This window comes from Ochotona curzoniae, unplaced genomic scaffold (assembly GCF_017591425.1).
Source record: "Ochotona curzoniae isolate NIBS_2020 unplaced genomic scaffold, NIBS_Ocur_1.0 contig_2688, whole genome shotgun sequence".
NCBI classification, from domain to species: Eukaryota; Metazoa; Chordata; class Mammalia; order Lagomorpha; family Ochotonidae; genus Ochotona; species Ochotona curzoniae.
Window position 1 is genome coordinate 2,502,705 of NW_024465553.1, and position 24,340 is coordinate 2,527,044.

At 53.5% G+C, this 24,340-nt stretch overlaps 1 protein-coding gene across 5 annotated transcripts in view; it reads right to left on the reverse strand.

Moving 5' to 3' along the window:
* Positions 1 to 1,132: 1,132 nt before the first annotated feature.
* Positions 1,133 to 24,340, reverse strand: part of EML1 (EMAP like 1) — a 74,077-nt gene continuing 50,869 nt past the window's right edge. For 2 of the 5 annotated variants that reach the window (XM_040975548.1, XM_040975549.1), the window contains 18 exons: positions 21,066 to 21,094; positions 18,118 to 18,247; positions 16,400 to 16,549; positions 15,628 to 15,697; positions 14,058 to 14,168; positions 13,590 to 13,685; positions 12,230 to 12,364; positions 11,658 to 11,757; positions 10,504 to 10,658; positions 9,873 to 9,998; positions 9,481 to 9,612; positions 7,721 to 7,788; positions 6,259 to 6,347; positions 3,689 to 3,786; positions 3,525 to 3,612; positions 3,017 to 3,112; positions 1,791 to 1,921; positions 1,133 to 1,258 (listed from right to left, as the gene is read on the reverse strand). In XM_040975548.1, the coding sequence (XP_040831482.1) occupies positions 1,133 to 1,258; positions 1,791 to 1,921; positions 3,017 to 3,112; positions 3,525 to 3,612; positions 3,689 to 3,786; positions 6,259 to 6,347; positions 7,721 to 7,788; positions 9,481 to 9,612; positions 9,873 to 9,998; positions 10,504 to 10,658; positions 11,658 to 11,757; positions 12,230 to 12,364; positions 13,590 to 13,685; positions 14,058 to 14,168; positions 15,628 to 15,697; positions 16,400 to 16,549; positions 18,118 to 18,247; positions 21,066 to 21,094 (1,930 nt within the window). Of the gene's footprint in view, positions 1,259 to 1,790; positions 1,922 to 3,016; positions 3,113 to 3,524; positions 3,613 to 3,688; positions 3,787 to 6,258; positions 6,348 to 7,720; positions 7,789 to 9,480; positions 9,613 to 9,872; positions 9,999 to 10,503; positions 10,659 to 11,657; positions 11,758 to 12,229; positions 12,365 to 13,589; positions 13,686 to 14,057; positions 14,169 to 15,627; positions 15,698 to 16,399; positions 16,550 to 18,117; positions 18,248 to 20,269; positions 20,327 to 21,065; positions 21,095 to 24,340 lie in introns of those variants that run through there. The other 3 variants (XM_040975551.1, XM_040975550.1, XM_040975552.1) reach the window with 3 other exon arrangements.

A 24,340-nucleotide genomic window follows, 5' to 3' on the forward strand; every position in this document is an offset into this window, starting at 1 on the left:
CAGTCCACCGCACGGACTGCCTAGAGTGAGCAAACGTCTTCACGTGTGTTCTTGAACTGTTACTCTGCTACTTACAAGCCCAAGATACGCTCTCCAACGTAAACAATACATCTAAATCTGTCACAGCGTGGGAAAGGCCATTGGCCAGCTGAAGCCCGACGTTTGCTCCCGGGCGCACAGCCTTGCTCAATGCTGTAAGGGGCCATCCACGCCATGGACGGGGCGGGCAGTTGTCCTGAGTCCATGGCGGAGGCGGCCGAGACCGTTCTGACTCAGCCTGTTGGTTGTAAGATACAACGTCCAGTGCTTGCTGCGTGCAGTGGCGATGCCTGGCCCTATGCGTTTATTATGAATTGCTAAGATCCTATACAAGCACAATACCATAGCATGCCCGTGAATAAACACAAGGAAGTGGCCAAGTGGCTCATGGCTCTGTCCAGCACATGATCAGCAAGCGGCGGAGAGGCCAAAGGCAAGACGCTGGCTGTGTGTGTGGAGGCTGAAGCTCCAAGACGCCCCCACCTGCTACAGTGCTGGCGCTAACCGGGAGTAGCATCTACCCAGCTATGACCCCTTACCCGCCAGTCTCCCAAGGAGAGGATTTAAGAAGCCTTTGAAAAAAAAAATTAGCCAGAGGAAGTCTCTTATTTGTATTTCCTGATTCAGCTGTGCAAATCAGCAATTCTGTGTCTTGAGTGATAGATCCTCCATGGTGCTCACCGGGCAGTACCTCATCATCATTATCATAAATACTGGACCTTGGAAGCTAGGTGGTACAATAGGAAAGAGTATATACAATGTTTTGAAGGCATTCTGTGACCATTTTTGAAGAGTTCATAGAAAAGTTCCCAAGGATACACCAGTTCCTCCTGTTGATGTCACCACAACGCACTGGAACCGTTCCCACGTCCGACACGCACCTGCTTCACAGCGGGGACTAGAACAGCGCAACAGCTCGGCTGCTCCGATGCCATGCACACTCCCTAGGCTAAGGTAACTGGCAGAGGGCATGGCTTTCCTGAGGTTTGTAAGATTATTTCTTTTTAAACAAAACAGAAATCACAGTGACCAAGTACAACGTGGGTCCGTGCCTTCTGGGACAAGCTCCGTGGCCCTCGTCCGTGCACAGGGACTAGATGACCCGCCACTGCATGATGCTCGTGTCCTTTCCACCCGTGGAGATGAGGTGGCTGTCTTCGCAGAGGAAATCCACGTTGGTGACATGGCTGCTGTGCCCGCTGTATATGTGGCTTGGAGCCTAAAGAATGACAGGCGGGGGGAGCTTACTGCACTGCCAGCTGTGAGGAGTCGCAGAGCAGGTGCGCTTTTAACCCTTCTGGGTACACCACAGCTCCCAGCTGTGCACCTGCTCTGTGCACAGGGTACAGAGGATCGCATTGCCTGGCGGGGTGAGGGGCGGGGATCTGCTCTCAGACTGGGTATGCTCAGTACTGGAGGACTGTGCCAGGCTCAGGGTGGCCCAAGGATGGCTCTAACCAGGGGCTGGGGACTGGCAGTCCAGGGGAGGGAGGTTGTGTTACAGGCCCAGAGGTGGGCCTGCAGCACAGAGCAAAGGAGAGAGGCCCTAGGAGCTACCGAGGAACACAGGCCAGACCCAGCAGGTCAAGCCAGGCGAGGGGTTTCCCGAAGGCAGGGGGAGGCCCACGAGAGCTGAAATCATGGGTACTGGGGTCACGTGGGTGCTTGCAGCTGGCATATTCACTCATGACCAGTCCCCAAGGACCTAGTCTGGGTAGGGCTCAGTCTGGGGGAGAAGGCAGGTCTGTTACCCTGAACTGTGAGCAGGGGTAGGAGAAGAGATGCACTTTGCCAAAGTCATCGCCCGTTGCCAGCAGGTTTTTCTCGCGTGCCCGGCAGACGGCGTTGATGTCGGTTCCATCTGAGCCTTCTGGCCACACTCCTGCAACAGAGACCATGGACACCACTGGACGTGCCGCAAGCTCCAGCCGCGAAAACCAATGACCTGAAGTTCCAGACTTCAGAAGCGGGCCCAAAGAAAGCTGTTGGCCTTGGCCACTTCACCCACCCTTGCAGCCATTCTTGGTAAGTCAACCCTTGCTCAGCAAAAGAACGGTGGCCACAGCTCTCTGGGCTGTCTTCTTCCTTGGGGGCCCCTTTGTCTGCTCCAGCCCAGTGTGTAGGAGGCCCTGGTCATGAACTTGGAGCCTCCACCTGTCCCTGGAGCATCTGGGGGGTCGCTCCCAGAACCCCAGGCCACCCATCTCCTAATGTGTGTTTCTTTTTGTTTGTTTTTGGTAACTCATTACATGTCAGAGCTCTTCTAAAGGACTTGTTCACCAGGGGTTGCCTGAAGCTGCTGCCACCACTGGCTATGACACCTGCTCCTGGCAGTCTCTGTGATGCTGTGTCCAGGGTGGCCTAGAGTGCTGGCTGGGCAGTGGAGGGCTGGCTCTGTGGCTGCAGGAAAGCCACTGGCCCCAGCTTTGGCTGAGAGTGAGTGGAGGGCACAGCAGGTGCTCTACTGGCCACCCTGGGACAGAGTTGGGGGGGTCTCACATAGCACAAATGGCAACAGGGACGACCTGGATCCATGAGGACCTGTGAGCTGGCACCAGTTGAAGGATACGTGGCCTCCCACACAGAAATTCCACACTCTGCCTTCTCTTTTGGTTCCACTAAAGTCTGCTTTCATTGGAAGCCAGTTATGAGTAGATTCCTTGGCTGAACTTGAAAAGAAGTGAAATATCTCATGGAGGGGCCAGACAGTTCTAAGACGCTGACAAGCTCTGTAAGGGGCCGAGCACATCTGACCCATCGAGATCATGCTGGCCGAGCTGAGGACTTCTCTCAAGGCCCATCTGTGCACGGAAAGGGAGCCGGAGCCAGCTCTGTCCTAGGCAGGCCACTAGGCGCGCCTGGCTCTGCCTGAGAAGCATGGGGGACACTTTGTGGGGCTTCCACGGGGATTGACCAGGGTGGTGCCCCAAGAGCAGGTGCTCACAGTGCTGAGCAGCACTGCTGGCAAGGGGCCTACCGAACACGTGGAAGCCCAGGGTGCAGGTATACGTGGCCCACTCGATGTCCCTCGTGGTCTCCACACTGACGACTTGCTTGCAAGCAGAGGGGACCCCTGGTGAAGGCAAACAGGCTAGTGACCTCAAAATGCACGCACGCCCCAGCACTCCCCACAATGTTTCCCAACTGAGCTCCTACTGGTGGAGGCAAGACTGTGGGAAGATTCTAGAGATGTCCCTGAAAACCATCACTCTTGGAGAGGTGGACGAGGGAAGGAGGCCCCCTTCCTCCCTGGTACCTGCAATTCTGCCCCTCCCATCCCATATGCGTGACCTCCCTGCCCACTGGCAGGGACCTGGGGCCTGTGTCTGAGAGTCCACTTCCAACTCCCATATCTGAAAGGCACCTGAAGGAGCCAGGCACGGTGGGGAGGTTTGGGGAAGGCTCTGCAGGACCCTCCGAGGACGGAGAGGGGCCTCGAGCTGGCGCTGGTGGCGCAACAGGTTGGGGGCATGGCGGCTACTTACAGTAGAGGATTTCATAGTCTCCGGAGTTGGACACAAGGAACTGGGAGTTGACTGACCAGTCCAGGTGCGTGATGAAGCTGGAGTGACCCTGAAGAGCAAAGCCAGGTGAGTGACCACGCCCCTGTGGGGAGGTAGGCTGGGCTGGGAGGCGAGTGGACACTCACCGAGCACTTGCCGAGACGGGTGTACTTCCGGCCGTTGTCGCTCACTCCGTAGATGTAGATGCAGTTGTCGTGGGAGCCGATGGCCAGGAAGTTTCCGTCTGTAAAAGCATGCAGCAGCATTTCACATTACTCCTTTTGGGGTGTGGGTGGGGGAGGGCGCTGGTGGTCCCCATCCACCTTTCAGACAACACAACCAGGATTCCAAATGACCTCCAGAGGTCACTCTGCTTCCAGGGAAGTCCTACGCCCCTTCCAAAGCCATCTTCTAGAAATGCTTCTGACCAGAGCATAACCTTGGGCAATTCACAGACTCTGTACAACCATGGCATCTCAGAGAACCTGTGCTTGGGCACTCCCGTGCCCACCACTGAAGAGTGGGTGAGCCTCAGTAGCCCCAGGTTCCTCCCACTCAGTCCCAATGTGCTGCCACTTGACGTCCACTTCTGTGGGGCCCCGGGCAGGCCTGAAGAACCAGGCTGTGTGCCAGCACAGGGAAGGGACTCGCAGGGGCAGGAGAGCAGGGCCAGAGCCCAAAGCTATGAAGGAGCTCCCACCACAGGCAGCAGATGGGGGAGCAGTCCAGGCCCATCGGAAAGGACACCGGGTGGCCAGGTGGCAGACTTCTATCCCTGCCACGCAGCACTGAGAGGTCTGGGAGACAGAGTGCCTAGGGTTACTGCTGAGAGCAGAGCTCTCCTCAGTGGCATCAGCTCCCTGTGGGCCGCCTGGGTCAGCTGGCGACCCCGCCACACCATCACCAGAGCCCTTGGCCACTCGCAGTGACCCTCCCCATGGACAGCCACTTCCTGCCACAACAACTACCCAGGAAGTCAGCCAAGAACGTGGGCTTTTAAGGTCAGGCAGTTTCAGTCCAAATCCAGACCCTTCCACCTGTATTCACGCATGCAGTCCCCAGACGGCTCTGCTGACCAAACTTCAACTTTCTGAGGCTGTGCATGGCATCGGCACAAGCTGTGCTGCCTGTTTCCAGTGGCCCCTGGGACTGGCAGCTGACAGCTCAGACCGGCACGCACGGGGGACAGCCCAGGGAGTGTGACACCACGTGGCAGGGGCAGGAGGCAGGCTGGTGGGCAGGATGTGATGCCAGCATTCACACGAGTGGGCACCAGGGTCTGCTTCATTGTGGTCTGCACAGAAAACATCCAGATCTCCAACTGTGACGTGGATGAGAGAATGATCAGACGTCAGGGCCCAGCCTGCTGCCCTGGCCCACAGGTCTCTCCTTTCCCGTGTGGAGCCTTATCCTAGTCTCTTGGGCATTTTTTTTTAAAGCTGGATTTCATGAATATGAAACTATCTTCTTCTATTTCTTCTTCTTTTTCATATTTACTTATCTTAAAGGAAGATTTTACAGACAGAAAAAAGAGAAAGGGGGGCGGGTAGAGAGAGAGAGGTCTTCCAATGCTGGTTCACTCTCCAAGTAGCCACAGTCATCAAAGCTGAGCTGCTCTGAAGCCAGGAGCCAGGCGCCTCCTCCAGATCTCCCACACGGGTATAAGAACCCAAGGCTTTGAGCCATCCTCCACTGCTTTCCCAGGCCACAAGCACACAAGCAGGGTGCTGGACGGGAAGTGGAACAGCTGGGACATAAATCGATGCCCATATGGAATGCTGGTGCCACAAGGTGAAAGATTAGCCTGTTGACCCACTGTGCCTGCCTTTTATTTCTTTTCTGAAAAAGCCATACAATTTTAAATTAGCAAAAATTGTGTTTGGTCCAACCACAAAGGGCTCTAGCAGTTTCTTGATGGCTGTGGTAAGTAGAATCAGCACTGCCACACTCTTGTGTTCGATGAACCTGCAAGGGGTTGGTGTTTTGCCAACAGTCATAATTGACTGTGGTTTCAATAAAAACCCACAGAACAGTAGCTGGCGAGCATAAGACGCTCTGATGTAACACATTTCATAAGTAAAAAAAAATGCTAATAAAACACAGCTGATGGATACCAGATGGCCTCAGACTCTAAGCTGCCAGGATCCCCACTCAGGTGATGCCACCGCACACCCCCTGGTCCATGCTAGGCATGCATCCAATTCTGTGACTCTAAGAAGTGACAGAGTGTGGTTCTGAAGCTTGTTGTGGAAGTTAAGTCAAACAAGGGTACTAGGTAAACCACCGTGCATCAGGTAGAGCTCAACAGCGCTATCAGAAACGAATCCCCACACTTCTGAGATGCAGACAACAGCATCAGCAGGTGAAAGACTGCGCCTCTGGGACGCAGCACGGGGCTGGCCTGTGGCTCGTCCTCCCTGCACTGGAGAGATGAGTCCGGGTGGGCTTCAGCACAGCACAGGAGGGGACACGGGCTGGCCAGTGGCTCGTCCTGGCTGCATTGGGAAGATGAGTCCGGGGTGGGCTTCATTATGCTCATTCTTTCTACATGTGGAATTTTCCAGAATGCACATTTAAAAACCACCTGAGCAGAGTGACCCCAGGGAGGAGAACCCCCAGCACTAAACCTCACTCCAGGGAGGCTTGTAATGGTTCCTGTAAAGCACTGCACATCCTGGGAGCGTGCATGCCCAAGAGATGTGGTGGGAATTCTAACCTGGTGAGTAACGCATGACAGACAGCTGCTCGTTCCCATCCGTGTGCACGGTCACCAGGTCCTTGGTTTCTGTATCAAGCACAAACCACCTGTGCAAAGGTGACAAGAGCAGTCAGGCTCTTGCAGGGAAGGCAGGCAGTCACATGGCACTGTGTCAGCTGGTGGGACGTCTCTTCCAGCAGAACACCACAGAGCTCTCCCCACCTCCCCACCTCTCCCCACCTCCCCACCACACGGCCACAGGAGGGGAAAGCCTGGGCCAGTTCCAGAGACACTGTGGCCTCAGACCCACCTCCTTCCGCCTCCTCTGCTGTCCCAGTGGAAATGACACAATTTGGGGGGAGAAGGGATGGGAGGGGAGCTGGCATCCTGGTGGCACGCTGTCGTCAGGGGAGGGAGTGGCCCTGCTTTCTGCATAGCTTCGCTTCCTGCAGTGTCAGACACCGGCAGGCAGCCACGCCCTAAGTTCCACAGCAAGCAGTTCCCGGTTTTGAATCACATGTTCTGTCTCCACCATCCGCCTCTCTCCCTCTGCTCAGGCAGGCACTGTGTCATCTTGTGTCACACACGGAGGAGGGTGAGGACAGTGCAGTGAGGCCTTGGGAGAGGCTGCCCCCACAGCACCTTTACACAGTGCAGGGTTAGGGTTGTTCCATGCTATTAATAGCTTTTGCTAATCTCCTTCCATGCCTAGCTGACAAGTTAACCTTCATCACAGGTGTGCATGTATGGGCAGGAACATGGGGTACAATGGACTCAGGCATTCACCAGGGTCCTCGGGATGTACCCCCTCAAGATAAGTGGGGTGCTGCTGCACCACAACAGCCTCAACATAAAGTCTGATCAAAAAGGGCATGGCAGTGGGTGAGAATGCCTCCGCCGTTGCCCACCAGGCAGCCCTCCTCCAAGCTTCACGCCATGTGGCCAGGCCAATGCTCTATAATATCAACGTGTAGCACAGTGACCCCAGAGGATGTGTGTCCCTGGCTCAGGACACACAGCGGCCGCGGGGGAAGCTGGGATGCAGACGGGGCTCTCCTGCCTGGTATGCTGCAGGTGCTCTCAGAGTGGATCTCAGCAAGTGGCAGCCTTGGGCTGGGGGCGGGCAGGCAGTAGTGAAGGGAAACTGGGTGCAGCCCTGCTCAGTTCAAGATCAGCATGCTGGCAGAGTTGTGCGTGCGTGCGTTTGTGTGTGTGCGTGTGTGTGTGCGTGCGTGTGTGTGTGTGCGTGTGTGTGTGTGTGTGTGTGCGTGTTGGGGGGATTACTTTCATAGAATGGTCTACAGCATTGCTTGGGTTTTTCTCAGTATTCAGAATGGCAAGGACCACTGCTTTATGTTTATTCCTTGAGTCATTTATTCTTCTAAGTCACTAGAGGCTGTGCCTGTCCCCAGAGAAACCCAACCCAAGCAAGGCCTCTTGCCCAGGGTGCTGCGTGAGCACCTGCCAGGGCAGGACTTACCTCCCAGTCAGCGTTCCAACGGCAACCACAGACCCTGAAGGATGAAAACCAGAAGACTGAGCTGGATCCTAAAATGTTGTAAAGGAAGTGTAAATTGATGGCCAGATCCAAACTGAAGCAAAAACACACATACACACACACACCAGCTCTGACTCCTCAGGGCGACCGGCTGTTTGCAAAATCTCTTTCCTCTCCACGCTTTCCTACATGTTGTGTTTCAAAAATACTCAAGTTTCTTTTTAAGAGGTTTTCTCTTACATCCTTGCCTACCTGCCATAAGCAGCTGCGAGACCAACAGAAGGCTCTAGTTCCAAGCTGGGGTTCACACAATCCAGCCCTGGCACTGACTCACATAAGCGTGTCTGCTGTGTTCGGAAATAAGATCCCCACATCAGCACGGGATGTAGACATAGGGGATTTGTTGCAAGTCCTGGGAGCACAGATTCCGACACACACCGGAGGTGACACACAAAAGCACGAGGAGCCCCGGGTCAGGCTCTTCCCAGTGCAGAGCCCTGTTGATGGTGGCATGGGTGGCAGGTTTGTGGCTCACAGGTTACAGGACCCTCCAATGGAATCAGAGGGCAGGCTGCAGCCCAGCTGAGTGCACGGAGCAAGGCGCCAGGACTATGGCTTCATACCAGGGAGTGTATGGACAGCAAACGGGGCCGGTGGGTGCCGCACTGGCGCTCGAGGTGTGACCGCTGGGAGGGAGAGCCAGGGAGGCCTCTCCTATCAAGAAGGCGAGCTGGTGGGATCTGTGTTTTCCATGGAGCTCACTCAGTGCAGTAATTTGGAATGGACTGGAGCACGAGGAGACTGGGTACAACAAGACCCATGGCAGAATGGAACAGGAGACATGGGGGCTAAGTGCAGGAGGGCCAGGCACTGATGCCAGTGGGGCTGTCCTCCCAGCCACTGGCACCCTGCTGGGCTTGCTGGCTACGGTCACTTCTGCCACACACCCTGCATATTCCCTGGTCCCATTGATCTCTGGCACTCGCTGGGTGACAGGCATGACACAAACTCTCTTTGTGGTACCGTGCCCTATATCAAGACCTACACAACAACATTCTTTGAGGCCGTACCAGCTGGCTGGCCCCAGTGGCCCCTGTGGAAGCAGAGGAAATACAATGCACACCTGGGGGTGGGAGGTGGGGGCAAGGGCAGCTGGCAGCAGCCGGCTTTGTGGGGTGCTATTTCCTCCAAGGGGGCTGTTGGGACCACATGCACATGTAAGGCAGGGTACAGCGCACAGCCTGTCACCATCTGGGGAACCCTGCCATGCCGTTCAGCTTCTCTAAGCCTCATCTTCCTGATCAGTGAGACGGGAGGTGTTGTAGCCCTGCTCCAGGCTGCTGAGCTAACATGCAGAGAAGTGCGGCTGTCTGTATGTGGTGTGGGAACAGCCCAGCACTCTAAGGGCACTGGGCGCCACTCTCATACTAATGCTGCCCACTGTGGCCTGCATCACACACAGCCTCTCCATCCTCACTGGGAAGGAACCCTCAAGAGGAGGCAGCTTCTACGTCCTTCTTAGCGCTGCAGCCGGTGCCGAGACACAGCTCAGCTCCAGCTCGGAGAGCTCAGCGAGCTCGGCACAGAACTTGGGTTCTCTGTGCATGAGGCCACCCCAGGTGAAGTGGTTCTAAAGAGACACCTGCTTCAGGGCCATTTTGGAACCCACGGCACACACAAGCAAGCAGACTTGGCTCCAGATGAATTATTCAGGAGGACGGAAGCATCACAGGCACGGTTACCTCTATGGTCTTGTCCCACACAGGCCGGTGACCAATAGCGTCCCAGAGAATGGCATGCTTGTCGTGCCCACAGGTCAAGAACTGAGGCTTGGATGCATGGATGGCCAGTCCCCACAGCTCATCTGTGTGGCCCTGCATGAACGAGACAGGTGGGAGTTCTCTGAGACCCTGACCAACACACCGGGACCGCCGAAGGTCCACACAGCTGGGGTAACTTTGTCATCGTCCCAATCGGCGCCTCCCCTTCCCCACCAGGTTGGTGGAGGTTGGCTCAGTGTGGGCCAGCGGAGGGTCAGCACTTGCCAGAGGGGTCAGTACCTGCTGGAGGGATCGGACACAGCACAGCATGTTGGGGTGGCAGGGAGGGAGGACAGGAGCAGGGCTCACCGTACCTGAGTGATGGGTGCAAAATCCCCAGCCAGTGTGCCCTGGAGCACGAAGTTCCTAGTTGTGCCTATCAGGATAATGTCCCCCTTTCCCTTGGCCACTGTCCGTATCGGGCCAAACTGTTCTGGAATCTGCATGAAAAAGTCACAGAAAAAGAAGACATTTAAGATGCCATTCTGTGGTTGGCTCAGTTGTTTCTTGGTACTGACGAATTCCAGGACCTGTCATGGACACCGTGGCTGGAGGACACCGTGGCTGGAGGACACTCGGGCCTTTGTATGAATAGCATGGGGTTTGCTCATAACCTAGGCATGGCCTCTCAGCCCCTGGGATCCCTTTCAGGTGGCTTAGAACACTGAACACAATGTAATGCTATGCAGGACATTGCCATGCCATGTTGTCCAGGGAATAAGAAGCCCTATGTGGGCAGCAGAAATACAACTATAAAAAAAAAGTGTTTCATCCTGAGGTTGGCTGCCTCCACAGGTGCGTCCCTTACACCTGCAGGGCTCCCACAGAGCACAGTCTCATGCCAGTGGATTTCACCACTGCCGCCTCAGGCATTCAGACCCATGGGGCTAAGGGCGAGGAAAGTGGGGTCACAGCAGAGTCCTGGAGTGGTGTCTGTTACCTCACCTCTGTTTTGTGAAGTTTCTGATAGTTTGCATTCCAAGAAATGAGCTTCCGGTCTTTGCCTCCTCCAGACACCAGGGTGCCATCTCTTAGCATACAGAGTGCAAAAATGCCGCCTTCGTGGGCACCCTGAACTGCGTAGCTTATCCGGTTGGTACCTAAACACCAGGGGGAAATCGGGACTGGCACATGATCTGAAGGCTCATCCCTGCCCATTTTCAACTCACACCTCATGCTTGTTTTTAAAGACCATGTGGCTGGGCAGGACGTCATGGGAGATGGATGTGTGAAGGACCCAATTCCTGACTGTCCACGGGGCAGCTGCGGAGCAAACCCAGGCCACGGCAGCTGATGGAAGTATGCAGCTCGCTGGGCCAAAGCCTCAGGTGCTCTGTCTGTCCACTGCCCACTTCCTGGCATGGAGCTGCTGCCCTGGAGAAGGCACCAGAGCAGAGGAGGAAGGTGACAGGTCACCCTGCCATCCTGAAATGATACTGGTGGCTCTGTCTCCATCCTTAGCTTCAGTCCATACTCTGAGACCCTGAGGACAGGGAAGGGCTATCTCCCCCTTTCTGTCATGGCCCCCAGGACACATGTGCTGAGTGGAGAGTCTCCCTAACCAACTGCCAGACTTCCTGCTCTCCGACAGAGGATGGGGGTGGTGCTTGGAGTGGACTCATGGGAAAGCTTGCGGCATCGAGCATATGCCAGCACAGGCAAATATGTGCTACGTGCCATGTGGAGCAGGAAGGGTGCCTAAGGAAATGCATTAGAGCTGCACAGCCAGTGATAACTGCACCACGTGCTGTTCTAAACTCCTGGTGCAGCCACGGAGCCCACCCCAGGCTCCAGGAGCATGTGACATTGGCCATGCCCCCTGACCATGCACCACGGAGCCCACATCATCTGGGCTGTAGGAGCCTTGTGGAGGATGTGACACCAACCACGCCCCCATGTACCACGGAGCCCACCTCCAGGACCTGGGCTGTAGGAGCCTTATGGAGGATGTGACATTGGCCACGCCCCCATGCACCAGTCTCCTGCTCATTTTGTGCTTCAAGTGACAGATGTTCATGTGACCCACGTGACCCGGCTGTCATGGTGTTCCTGCCGTGATAACACGCACGTCAGATCACCCAGAATCTTCTCGTAGTTACCTTTTCCCCACACTAGGATGTTGCCGCTCGAATCTCCAGTGATGGTGTCACCATTTTCAGAAAACGTCACACAGAGGACAAACTTTGGCTTTTCTTGTTTCTGCAGAACACAGCACACAGAGGCACGCGCCTTTATATTAAACGTATCTGAGTTGGAGCTGGAAGCCAAGCAGCCCTGTGCTGGACTAGCTTCCAAAACACCCTGGAAGCCTTTCCCGCCTTTGTCTACCATCCTATAACCCGTGCCAGGAAGTCCACGGACAGACATCCGGAAGTCTGTGGCAGAGCAGCGTGTTGGGAGGCTAGTGGGTGCTGGGTTAGGGTGGCTGCGGCCTCCGCGCTGAGTCCTGGCAAAGATGGGAGCCCCCCACCTCATACCCTGTCCCTTTCTTTTCCCTCCCTGACCGCCTTATTGACAGAGGGATTCCTCAAGCGTGTGAGAAACCCCGGGGCTCACTGTCCTCACTGCAGCCCCTACTTGTGCCAGAAAGACAGGTTAAGGCTGGGCTACCGTCGCGCTCCGAGAAAACCTCACCCACCGCCTACACCTCCCGGAGTCAGGGGAGCTTTACCTCAAACAACCCCTGCTTCTTAATGAGGGAGCCACCCTCGAGAGTCCAAAAGTAGAGGTGCGACTTCCCACAGGTAACAATGACGTTGGTGTCAGTGGGGTGGAAATCCGCGGCGAACACGGCCTCGTTGGAGCACTTCAACAGAGCACAAGAAGCAGTATCACCGAGGTGTGTGACCTGAGCTCTGCCTGCACCTCATTCAGGGCCCCTGTGCCTCCCATTGCTGTGCTCACTCACGCTGCAAGCTGGCTCCGGCCCTAGCTTTCCTTTCTTGTCTGTTCCCAAGAGCCCAGGGGCTCCTTGGAGGCCCCGCTTGGCCAACAGGCAGCAGGCCTTCTGCAGGCTCTGCATGAGGGGCCAGCCAGGAGCAGTGGGAACTTGGCACCTGCCAGTATTCGCCCTTCTGGTCCTGGGTTCCCAGCCATGATCAACCACAGGTTAAAATGTATATCTCTAAGTCTTCTCACCACACCCTTTTCCCCACTATCCACGATCAGAAACTTGAGGAAGAGGCCCAAGAATCTGCATTTTCTACAGCCTCTTTGATCCTGTCCGTTTCCCCTAAGAGTCCTTGCTGGGTGGACTTCCAGGGACTTCGCCTGTGGCCTGGTAATCCACCCCAGCTTCCACCTGTCCTTGACTGAAACCCCTTGTCAGTTCTGCAAAAACAGGAATCCTAATGATGACTAAACAGAATGGGAAAGCCTTCAGGGTCAATTTGACATTTTGTGCGAAACAGATTCCGGGGAGTAAAAGAAGTGTATGAAGATGCCCCAGGGAAGGGATGTCAGACCAGGAATGTCGCACTTGTGGCTCTTCCCCAGGTGTGTCTGCTTGGGCGAGTCCCTGCATTTGCAGCAGTGCCTCAGCACCGGTTCTGGCTCCTTTCCAGTACTCGCCCTGCAAACCCCCTGCACCTGCCCTGCACCTGCTCTACACCCACCCTGCACCTGCCCTGCACCTGCCCCCCTGTACCTGCCCTGCACCCACTCTGCACCTGCCACCCTGCACCTCCCTCCCCCTCCTTACCACACACACAACTTAGCGGCTCCTGGATAGCCAGTACCCCTCCATCCTCACCACCCACACCACCAGTGCCTCTCCACATCTGGCCGTGCAAGCCCAGAGTGAGTGAAAGAGAAAGTGAACAGACACATGGCTGAATTAAAAGGGTTGCAGCTACATGGTAAGGACAGCAAACAGGACCTTACAGACTGTGTGCAGAGAAGGGAGTACCCTGACAGGACTGGGAGGGTATGGGGCCCCAGTGCTCTAAAGGGCAGGGCTTCCGCCCATGGGAAATCAGGAGAATTGGGGGGTTGGAGGGAATGGCTCCGGGCAGGTGGGGTGAGGGCAAGACCTTCACGTCGGCTAGCCTCTCCTCCTTCTGCCAGTCCCACACGGACAGCACGTGGTCGTTGGAGTCATCCACCGCACAGAGATGGCCTCCTCCGTTCTGGAAAGCACAAGGGATGCATGGGAAGACTGTATCTGAGGGTAGAACAGGCTGAGCAGGCTCCAAAATGAGCAATGACTTAGCTTCTCAACAAGAGCGTTCAACATGGTATTTAAGGAATAGCCACCGGTGGCTTTGACTCTCACTTTTCTGTCCCACAGGAACAGCAGGTGAGCTTGGGGTAGGGGATGGGGGGGGCTCTCAATAGGCAGGGTTCATCCCTGACCTCTGGAAGGGAACCAGGGGACCAGGAGACACATGGTGCCCCAAGCCACAGGTGCACCAGGCAGTGGCAGGCTCGTTGGTATTCTCCCCCTCACCTTGAGCTCATCTTTTCCATCCCTCTGCCCCACCTGGCAGGCTCGCACTTACGGACTTGGAGAACGCGATGCAGGTGACAGCACGGTCAAAGAAGCCAACTCCAATGACGTGCAGAGTGTTCAACGTCACAGAGTCCCAGATGCGCACGTGTGGCGGCAGCTGCTGTTGGGAGAAACCCGAGGAGGAGGCGGTTGGGACAGCCACCGGCATTCACCTTTCCCTGGGGGCCACAACTTGGGCAAGAGCTTCAATTCGGTCCAAACAGCCTGTTTCCGTGATTTGGAGCTGTGTCCTTTCCCAACAGCTGTGCAAGGTCATGGGCTCTGTGGCTAAATGAGCCATCTACCCAAGTTTTGAATTTTGAAAAGCTACTTTGAAAAAGCTGTATGGCCATCCACCAAAACCAAAGGCAAATGTGAAGAACATCCCAGTAAAATGACAACAGAAGACTAAATCAATGAATAACCCATTGCTAAAATGACAGGACCAAATTACCACCCATTCATATTAACCCTGAATGTAAACGGCTTAAACTCATCAATCAAACATCATATATTAGTAGACTGGATTAGAAAAACAAAATCCATCTCTTAGTTGCCTACAGGAGAAATCTCACCAACAAATCAGCAAAAACTATATCTCATGGATCTTGATGTTCGTTTATATATATATACATTTTTAGTTTCATCTCTTCAAAACACTTTCTGATTAAATTCTTCAGTGACTCATAGATCATACAGTAGCATTATTTTCTTCAAGAAGGTTCTTGTTTGCTTTTTCATTTCTTCAGTGACACATTAGTCATTCAGCGGCATGTTATTTAACTTCACTGCGTTTTTTAACTTCTTTTCTTCCTGCTGATTTTGTTTTGTGGCTTCTCATTTCAGTGAATGTACAGTAACTGTGTCATGGAGACTGTCATATCCAGATGTGAGGATACAGTGCAGTATGCGCCTCTGCTTCCAGACAAAGATGGACTCCCAATGAAACTGTTTACTCTATTGTGACAATAGGATGCTGGACTCTCTGCCAGTGTCCATGCCCGCAATGATGGGCATGTGACTGTGTATGAAGAACTATACTATACTATACTATACTATACTATACCATACTATACTATACTATACTATACTATACCATACTATACTATACTATACTATACTATACTATACTATACCATACTATACTATACTATACCATACCATACTATACTATACTATACTATACTATACTATACTATACTATACCATACTATACTATACTATACTATACTATACTATACTATACTATACCATACTATACTATACTATACTATACTATACTATACTATACTATACTATACTATAGCATACTATACTATACTATACCATACTATACTACACTATACTATACCATACCATACTATACTATACTATACCATACCATACCATACCATACCATACCATACTATACTATACTATACTATACTATGGTTCTAATATAGGGGAACTCAGTGGGGGAGGAAGGGAACTTGGGAGGAGGATAAGGGAAATCCCAGGGCCTGTGGAAATGTATCATAAAATGATAATAAAGATACAAGCTAAAAAAATGGACAAAAATTCAAGAAAATAACACTACTCACCTTTCCGTCCTTAGACGTGCCCGCGACTTGACCCGTGGCTATCGTGATCCTATCGGGATGAACTGCGAGGCTGCAAGCAAGGGCGCAGATCAACGCCCACACTTCGAAGGTGAGCTGTATTTCTCCCTCAAGCAAACACCATTGAGCAAAACACCGACACATATGACATGAAGCTAGCGTCTTCCCAAGCCACGACGATACAACTTCCTGCTTCTCGCAATCCCCACTTCATTTCACCTCAAGCCCCTTATTTCTCCCAGAGTTTCACGTTTAAGGATGAGCAACATATAATGCTGAGAGAACACGCTTTCCATCCGAGAAGCCACTTGGCCCGCAGATGCACTAAGCCCATAATGTAGGGGCAGCAAAGACCAAACCTTTACTAGCAGGGTTTTTATCTCTTCTCCCCAAATCCCTTGCCAAAAGCTGTAACCAAATGATGAGCTTAGCAGACCCAGCCATTAACACAAGGCAAAATATATTCCTCATAACAGAAAAATAAAAGACCCAAGCTAGACGCCTTCAGCAGGTAACATGTTAAGATACCCTCCAAGGAGGCTTGTCTTGGCGCTGTCCCTGCAGGTCGTGAGCATGGAAAACCAGAGGGGAGAGTGGTCCTACGGGGCAGGGAGCTGGCAGACAGCCCAGAGAAGATGAGGAGGGCTTTTCCAACTATCCCACTTTTCTTTTCATCCTGTCCCAGCATGGACTTCCTCGTGTTCATGACTGCACCTGTGTCCTGGCCTGCTGGCATGCCAGTCCCGGGCCTTACCACTTCACATCATCGTTGTGGCCAGCGTAGTGCCTCTGCAGCTGCTCCTCCACGTTGTACAGCACCACCACAGATGCGATGAAGTACACAGTCTCCCCCGTCGGCAGCAGGTAGAGGTTATTCCGACAGTCTCGACCTCGGTACCCGTAGCTTTGTGCAAGTCAAGGTAACACTTTTCCTTTAAGAGCTAACAAGACATTAGCTTCATTCAATAGACACAAGCAGTGAGAGGCCTAGGACCCCTTGCCATGAATTTCATGAATTTAAACTACATTAAGTTGCATATTCAATGCCAAATACATCTGACCTCTTCAGCCCCGACCTGGCTTGCACCTGAGCAGTCATGTCGGAAACAGCCACTTTTTACCTGATTTTGTCCTTTTGGAAAGACTGAAATTCAGGTCAGAAATGGCAACTGCTTTTCCCCAACCTTAAAAAGTCACCCAATTCTCTGACACTAATATTTTCTGCTCAGGACACTGCCACGTAAGTATTTGGAGAGCCCCTGGTCTCTCGCCCAGGAAGGAAGCATGGGCTGCTTTGCTTCACGATCACAGGTCTTTCGAATACCTTCTTTCCTAGGATACAGTACTGGCTTCTACAGTTTGGCCACTTGCTTAAGTTAATCTTTTAAACAGTGAGAATGGCACAGGTGTTTGGCCAACCCATTATTCCACTGGATGGGAGTCCTGCGGCCAGGTTCCAGCTCTGCTCCCCACTCCGGCTTCCCGGTGCTATGCACCCTGGGAGGCAGCCGGTGATGGTTCAAGTCCTTGGTTCCGTATCATCCACGAAGGAGACCTGCACGAAGTTCCTGGCCCTCAGCTGCAGTCTGACCCATGTCAACCCTGGCTGCTGCAGGTGTCTGAGTTAGCCAGTGGACAGGGCTCTGTCTGCCCGCCCGTTTCTATCTCTCAGATCACTCAATAGCAAAATTTTTTAAAGGAGCAAAATAATTTGCTTCATAAATGTTTAAAGCACTGAAAAATTTTTAAAAGATTTATTTATTTTTATTGCAAAGCCAGATATACAGAAAGGAGGAGAAATAGAGAGGAAGATTTTCTGTCTGATGATTCACTCCTGAAATGACCACAACAGCCAGTGCTGTGTTGATCTGAAGCCTAGAGCCAGGAACCCCCTCCAGGTCTCCCACATGGGTGCAGGGTCCCAAGGCTTTGGGCCATCCTCAACTGCTTTCGCAGGCCACAAGCAGGGAGCAGGATGGGAAGTGGAGCTGCCAGGATTAGAACTGGCACCCATATGGGATCTGGACACATGCAAGGCAAGGACTTTAGCCACTAGGCCACCGCACCGAGCCTGGGACTGAAGTTTTATCATTTTGTTTTTGTTTTAAATTTTCAACATGCAGGGACTAGCATTGTGGCACAGTGGATTAACATGGAATGTCTATTTGAATCCTTGCCACTCCACTTCTGATCTAGCTCCCTGCTAAAGGGCCTGTGAAATCAACAGAGGATGGCTCAAGTGCTTGGGTCCTTGCCATGCATGTGAAAGCCCCAGATGGAATTCTGTGCTGCTGTCTTCCACTTGCCCAGTCCGGGCTGTCGTGGCCCTCTGGGGAGTGAACCAGCAGCTGGGAGATTTCTCCCTCTCCCTCTCTTTCCATCCTTCCCTCTTTATCACCTTGAAATAAAGGAAACAAATCTTTAACGTAATGGACCCTTGAAGCTGTCAGGCACTGTGAGGCCGAAGGATACACCCACTCCAGCTTGAGTCTCTTGGCCGGCAGTTCCACTTTGGCTTCCAAACTGTAGGAGTCCACTTGCTCTTTGGGCATGTACATGGTCACCGGGCGCCCGCGAAGAAACATCTTTACGTATCCTTCCTCTAGAAAAAGAACAGAGAAGTCAGCAGGATCCCTCGGTGGCTGGCACACCCTCTGTAATGAACAGGTGCACACTATCCTGGGAGAGAATAACTAGCCTAAAGTTAGTTTGAAGCAAACTGTGGCCTCCTGTTTACCTCTGGCACCCCGCTGACTGGAGGGCACCCAGTGGCGGAGAGGCAGGCAGGCTTTGGATTGCAGCAACTCCCCTCCAGGAGAGTCCATGCTCATGCTTCCTGTGCTAGCAGGAGGAGGGAAATCTAGCACCCCAAAACACTGCAACTAAGACAGGAAACCCACTTGATTTTTTTTTAATTGAATTCATTGCACAGTTTCAATAGCAAAATTCATATAGCTTTAATATTTAAGCTGACTTCTTATATCGCAATTAAAAATACATATTTCTATCTTTTAAATTGAACAAGTCTTTCAAATGTAGAGCGTAAAGTGCACATGCACCGGCTAGGATGTGCGCAAAAAGGAAAACGCTCGAGGGATGCCCAGGAATCGAGACTACAAGAACAAAGACCCAAGAGAGAGAAGCAGGCACCAACACTCTGCAAGAAACACTTCTTTAATAAAATGACTTCTGAGTTTTTCACAAACTAGAAGGACAAAATACAGTGACACATGGAGCTTCCTAAACTTGAACAAAACCAGTGTGGGGTGCTGAGCCTCGAGGCCTCGGTCTGCCAGGGCAAAGAGAGCAGCTGGTACACTCCCGTGGGTCCCTTCAAGCCCGGAGCTTGCTGAATTCCGAGGCTTCACTGTGGATCCAAGGGGCTGGCCTGAACGGGCTCTACACTGGGCACTGGGGAACAGGTGCATCTAGTCACCGCTTGACAGAGGGGACAGTGGTGAGGGACAGGTGTGAGATAAGCACAGCGCTGTGTCATATCTAAGAGTTAGTCTCATTCCTAAGGATTCTCAAACAACGCCACATGCGGTTTTGCTCACACATCAAGAGGTCAGCCCGATGGTCTGTCACTGCAGCATGCACCCCATCCTTCAAGGCATGCAGGTAACACACTCTTCACTCTGCACCTCGAGACAAGGCCACGCACACACTCATCCGGCACCTCCGGGCAGCCTCTGCTTCCTGCTAGTCTTCCTGCTACAATGTTTCTGGGGGTCGCCACTGCTCCCAGCTGCGCAGGGCTTGGTCCACCCAGGCCATCCCTGAGCCCTCCGATGGCTCCCCTGGTGCACCTGCTCCAGTATCGTGGCCAGGACCCTCAGGCCCCAAGTGGATGTCAGGGAGTCATTCCTCTACAGAAAATTCTTCTCCTCCCCCTGCCTCTCTCCCTGCCTTTCCCCCTGACTTCCCTGGCCCAGCAGGTCTAACTGCCCTGCTGGGCTCTCGCCTGACAGCCTCATCTCCCTCGCGCAGCCTGAGGAGTAGCCCTCTGCAGCCAGACTGCCTTTACCACTCCACATTGCGCCCTGTCCCTGCACCTCTACTCACACTGGCCCCTCCCCCAGCTCTGGCTCCTCAGACTGGGTGGTGGACACTGCAGAGGAGCTGTGTGGGCAGGCCAGCATCAATGGGAAGCGGGCAGGCTTCAAGCTCACAGCACGCAGGCCAGGAACTCCATCTAAGGAAGGTCATGTCCATAGCATCCACAGCGGGAGGATACAGCCAGCGGGCGGGGCGGCAGCACCACCCAAGTACCTCACAGTTGGGTGCTGGTTATCACGGCAGAGTTTTAAATTTAAAGTAAAAGGTTCCATGATTTGGTTGAAAATAAAAAAGGACTGAATTTAGCCCCGGCACCTAAAATCTAAGCAACAGCTAGGGAAAGTGGTGTCTTCACAGGCGTGTTAGAGTAATGGCAGGAACGGGGACAGGCCAGCAGCAGTGCAGGGACCACGGCAGGCAGTGGGGCGTCCAGGAGCAGAGGACAGCTCTCAGGGGCTCGCGGGGGTTCTAGAATCAAAGCTCGTCTGCGCAGAAGCGGAGGAGGACCGGGCGGGGCTCCAGGTCCCCTGGGGCTGCTGCGCTTTGCTCCTGACGCTCCGCCTACCTTTGCAGTGCGTCACGCGCCGCTTCCCTTGGGATTTCGGAGACAGAGACAGAAGGGCTAGATAAAGACACGGCAAGGACTGCGGCGTGGGTGTGGCTGGCCTGCCCGGGATGCCACCCTGGACTTGCCACCCCAGGCCTGGACACGCTCCAGGGCCCCCAGGGCGCTCCTGACTGAGCACTGGGCCTCACGTCCCATTCCCCGAACGTGAAATGAACACAACAGCGCATGCTCACACAGCACTACAACTCTTAAACCCCGATTGCATATTTAAGGAGGAAAAATGGAAAAACTAACATTTAAGTGAATTTGTGAAACTAATTCCACAGTTGCCCTGCCTTTTTTTTTTTTAATTTGTATTTCCAATGCACTTAAAAATACAGCTAATGCAGTTAAAAACAGCATCTTCCTTGCTGCGCTCTATTTGAGTAGAGCTATGGGAAGGTGGCTGAACTACTCGCGAGTGGTTTAGGATGCTGTCGGCAGAGGAAGACGAGCCCGTTTTAGAGGAAGTTAAGGAACTGGATGTATCAGAGAGTGCCCCTTTAAGAGAAACGCACACGTTAGTGGCACAAGTCCAAGAAAGGAGGGAGGAGCAACAAAGGCAAGAGAAACCTCCCCTCTCTATCTGCAGCGAGTTTCGGAAGGGGAAGGAGACGGCTGAGTTCCCTTGCCACTGCTTGGCGGGCACCTCCTTGCTGCCACCCAAGCCATCTAGCTCCATGTGCCAGCAGCAGGAGCCCTCCCCACACAGAGCTGGCCCCGGGGCCCCATCCGAGAACGCAGTTGGGCTTACCTGCACTGAACACGGGCTCCTTGGGTTTGCTGTGAAAAGAAACCAGAAACAGCAGTTAGAGCGTACCCCGGGCACAGTACTGCGCGTCACGCGTGTACAAGGAAAAGAAGCCATGTGCTCAGGAGAAAACTGTTCCAGCGAGTTATGGTAACAACTTACTCAACCTACCCACTGCCGCAAGGTGGGTGGGCTCCCCGCGTGCTACACCCCTAGTGGCAGGCAGGCGGGAAGGGAGGGCAAGACACGGAGCAGGGTCTCCATCCCCCCAGACACGTGGGGACACTGCCGCTGACCTTGGGGCCCCAGGTGCCACGCCAGGCACTCTGCACCTAGGAAATCAAAGCCCCAGTGGCTTCAAGGCCATTCCTGGGGGCAAGCACCCCACTGGAAAATCTGCCATTTGGGGAGTGAATACACATAAAGTCTGAACATTGAAAACATCTGACACTTGTAATAAGATGCCCAACCCGGCCCTACTCAGCCACACTGCTTCCCGCTTCCTCCTGTTTTACAAAGAACTAACGCGTTTCTGAGCTACTCACTCAGTAGTCTCAAATAAACAAAGAACGTTTGCATTTACATTTATTAAGATAAAAATGGCCGAGTGCCGGTGCAGCACATCGCACCACCCCTCCCCCTGCGCTGCCGCCATCCCATAAGGGCACTGGGCTGTGTCCCACATGCGCCATTTCCCACCCAGCTTCCTGCTCCATGACCTTGGAAAGCAGCATAAGAGGACCCATGGCCTTGGGAGGCCAGGAAGAAGCTCCTGGCTCCTGGCTCCTGGCTCCTGTCTTTGGACCGGCTCTGCCTTGACCACGGCAGCCGTTTGGGGAGGGAACCAGCAGATGCATCTTTATTTCTGTCTCTTCCTCTTTCCCTATAAACTATGATTTTCAAAGTAAAATAAATAAATCAAAAATAAAATAAAGGTAATTACCCTGTTCATTAAAAAGATGAATAGAGATAAGTAATACAATATGTTTGGCAAAAAAAGATGCTTGACTGGGGGCCTGGCACCATGGCATAGTGGCTAGAGTCCTTGCCTTGTACACGCTGAAATCCCCTACAGGCACCGGTTCTAATCCCAGCGGCTCCACTTCCCATCCAGCTCCCTGCTTGTGCCCTGGGAAACAGTCAAGGACGTCCCAAAGCCTTGGGACGCTGCACCCGCGTGGGAGACCTGGAGGGGGTTCATGGCTCCAGGCTTCGCATCCACGCAGCACCGGCCGTTGTGGTCACTTAGGGAGTGAATCAAAGGACGGAAGATCTTCCTTTCTGTTTCTCCTCCTTTCTGTATATCTGGCTTTGCAATAAAAATAAAATAAATCTTAAAAAAAAAAAGATGCTTGGCTGAAATCGCTTCATTTCTAGTGTAAACTATTTCCATCGGAGAGGCGGTGTTTAAACTATCTACCCATAGGTGGTGCTGTTTACTTAGTTCCTAATTGGCCGCATGTCACTATGTACTATCCCTTCATTCAAGAAATATTTGCTCCGTTTCTGTATACCAATGCCCCTGGAAAGTGCTGGAGATATAAAGAATGAGAAGTTACAAAGTGTGCACCTGTCAGTTTTGGGGCGGGCACAGGGTCGGTGGGACGATACGGGGAGGCAGGGGTGAGGTGTAAGAAAGCAGCTCTCTGGGATGAGAGGGACAGGGCGGCTCAGGCTGGGTCTTGAAGGGTGCGTAGGAGTTCACTCGATCAACCCCCAGATTCCAGACACTCTGTCACTGGGGAGGGGCGCCCTCCCCTTACTGAATGCCTCAGGATGACTGCTGAGCCTTGTGGGCCTGACACCTGCTGCTGGCAGTGGGATCTTTCTACCTACCTCCCTCCTGTTCCTCCCGCCATGCCTCTGCTGTGCTGTGTGCCTGCAGGCGCTCGGGGAGATGAGCAGGGCGGTGACACGAGGCAGGTTCCAGAAATGTCCTGAGTTTCTTGTTCCTCCTTTTTCAAGTAGGGGGAGCCTAAGTTACCCCGAGCAGCTGGTACTGCAAGTCTAGGGAGAGGTGGACGCAGAGAGGCAGCCTGTGGATGGTCACTGTGGGAGTGCAGTGGCCGAGCCAGGGACGTGATCACACAGACCAGAGCAACGGGGGTCACAGTCACGTGGGGGGTCACACCGACAGGCATGGCAGCCAGGCAGGGAGGTCGCAGGAGGCTCTGCTCCCTGGAGTACCTCCTTCCATAACCAGAACCTACAAAATCGGACGTGCTCTCGCTGGGGACAGGCACGGGGCGGGCGGAGGCCCAGGACCCCTGGACTGAGGATTGGATGCAGGCAGCCACATGGGCCCAGCCTCCAGGAGCCCAGGGCCACAGTCGGGGAAGGCCAGGGCTCCAGAGAGGCAGGCACTTAGAGCTCAGCCCCTGGGACCCCGACTGGCACAAGGGTCAGGACTGGGCACTTCAAAAGTTTGTGGGAAATGAGATTAAAAGCCAAGTTTCTTTTGGTGTGAAAACATATGGGCATTTCTGCGGGTCACAACAAAGCCCCGCTAAAGCCAGTGGAAAGGTTGTTTGTGCCAACAGACCAGCCCATCACAAGTCAGTGTCTCCTTTACAGAACCGGGGTTGCCTGGGCTCCCCAGGACTGTGGGGCAGCAGGGGTGGTGTTGAGGGGAGGGCACGGAACGGCCGTTAAAAACCGGAACGTCCCACCAGCCAGCAACAGCTAACACAAACTGTGCTGTTAATGAGCCATGTCTTTGTCCAACACCAACAGTTCTTTTTTTTTTTAATATAGAAAGATCCTCTAAAGGACTAGTATGGTGGCTATATCACACAAAACAATCCTTGCAAGATTGTTGCCGGCCCCATATTTAAATAACTACTTCATGATGATACGAATCACTATGATTGTTAATATTCATTTACAATCAATAACAACAAAAGTACAAAATGACACTGCTTCCTGGGGTTGGTGCTCTGCGGGAGTTTTCTGCACACGCTGGAGTGCACTGCTTCTTGTGGGCAAGGGCGGCTCCTTGTGCCTTTGTGCAGCAGCCAGCAGCTTCGCCCACGGTGGGGACAGGGGTGCCCTGGGGAGCCGCGACCCACAGCTGGCACCGTGCAAGCGCTCTGTGGAGGGACGACCTGCTGCCTCTGCACACCAGGGCCCATCTGGAGGCGGCCCAGAGCTGTGATGTCGGTGTGCGCTGCTCGCATGCTGAGGAGCCCCCAACGGCAAGAAAGGATTCCTCCCATAGCAGAGGCAGGCTGGGAAGCAGTGTGGCCTGCTGCTGTCTTCAGCCTCGTGAGGTTTATAAT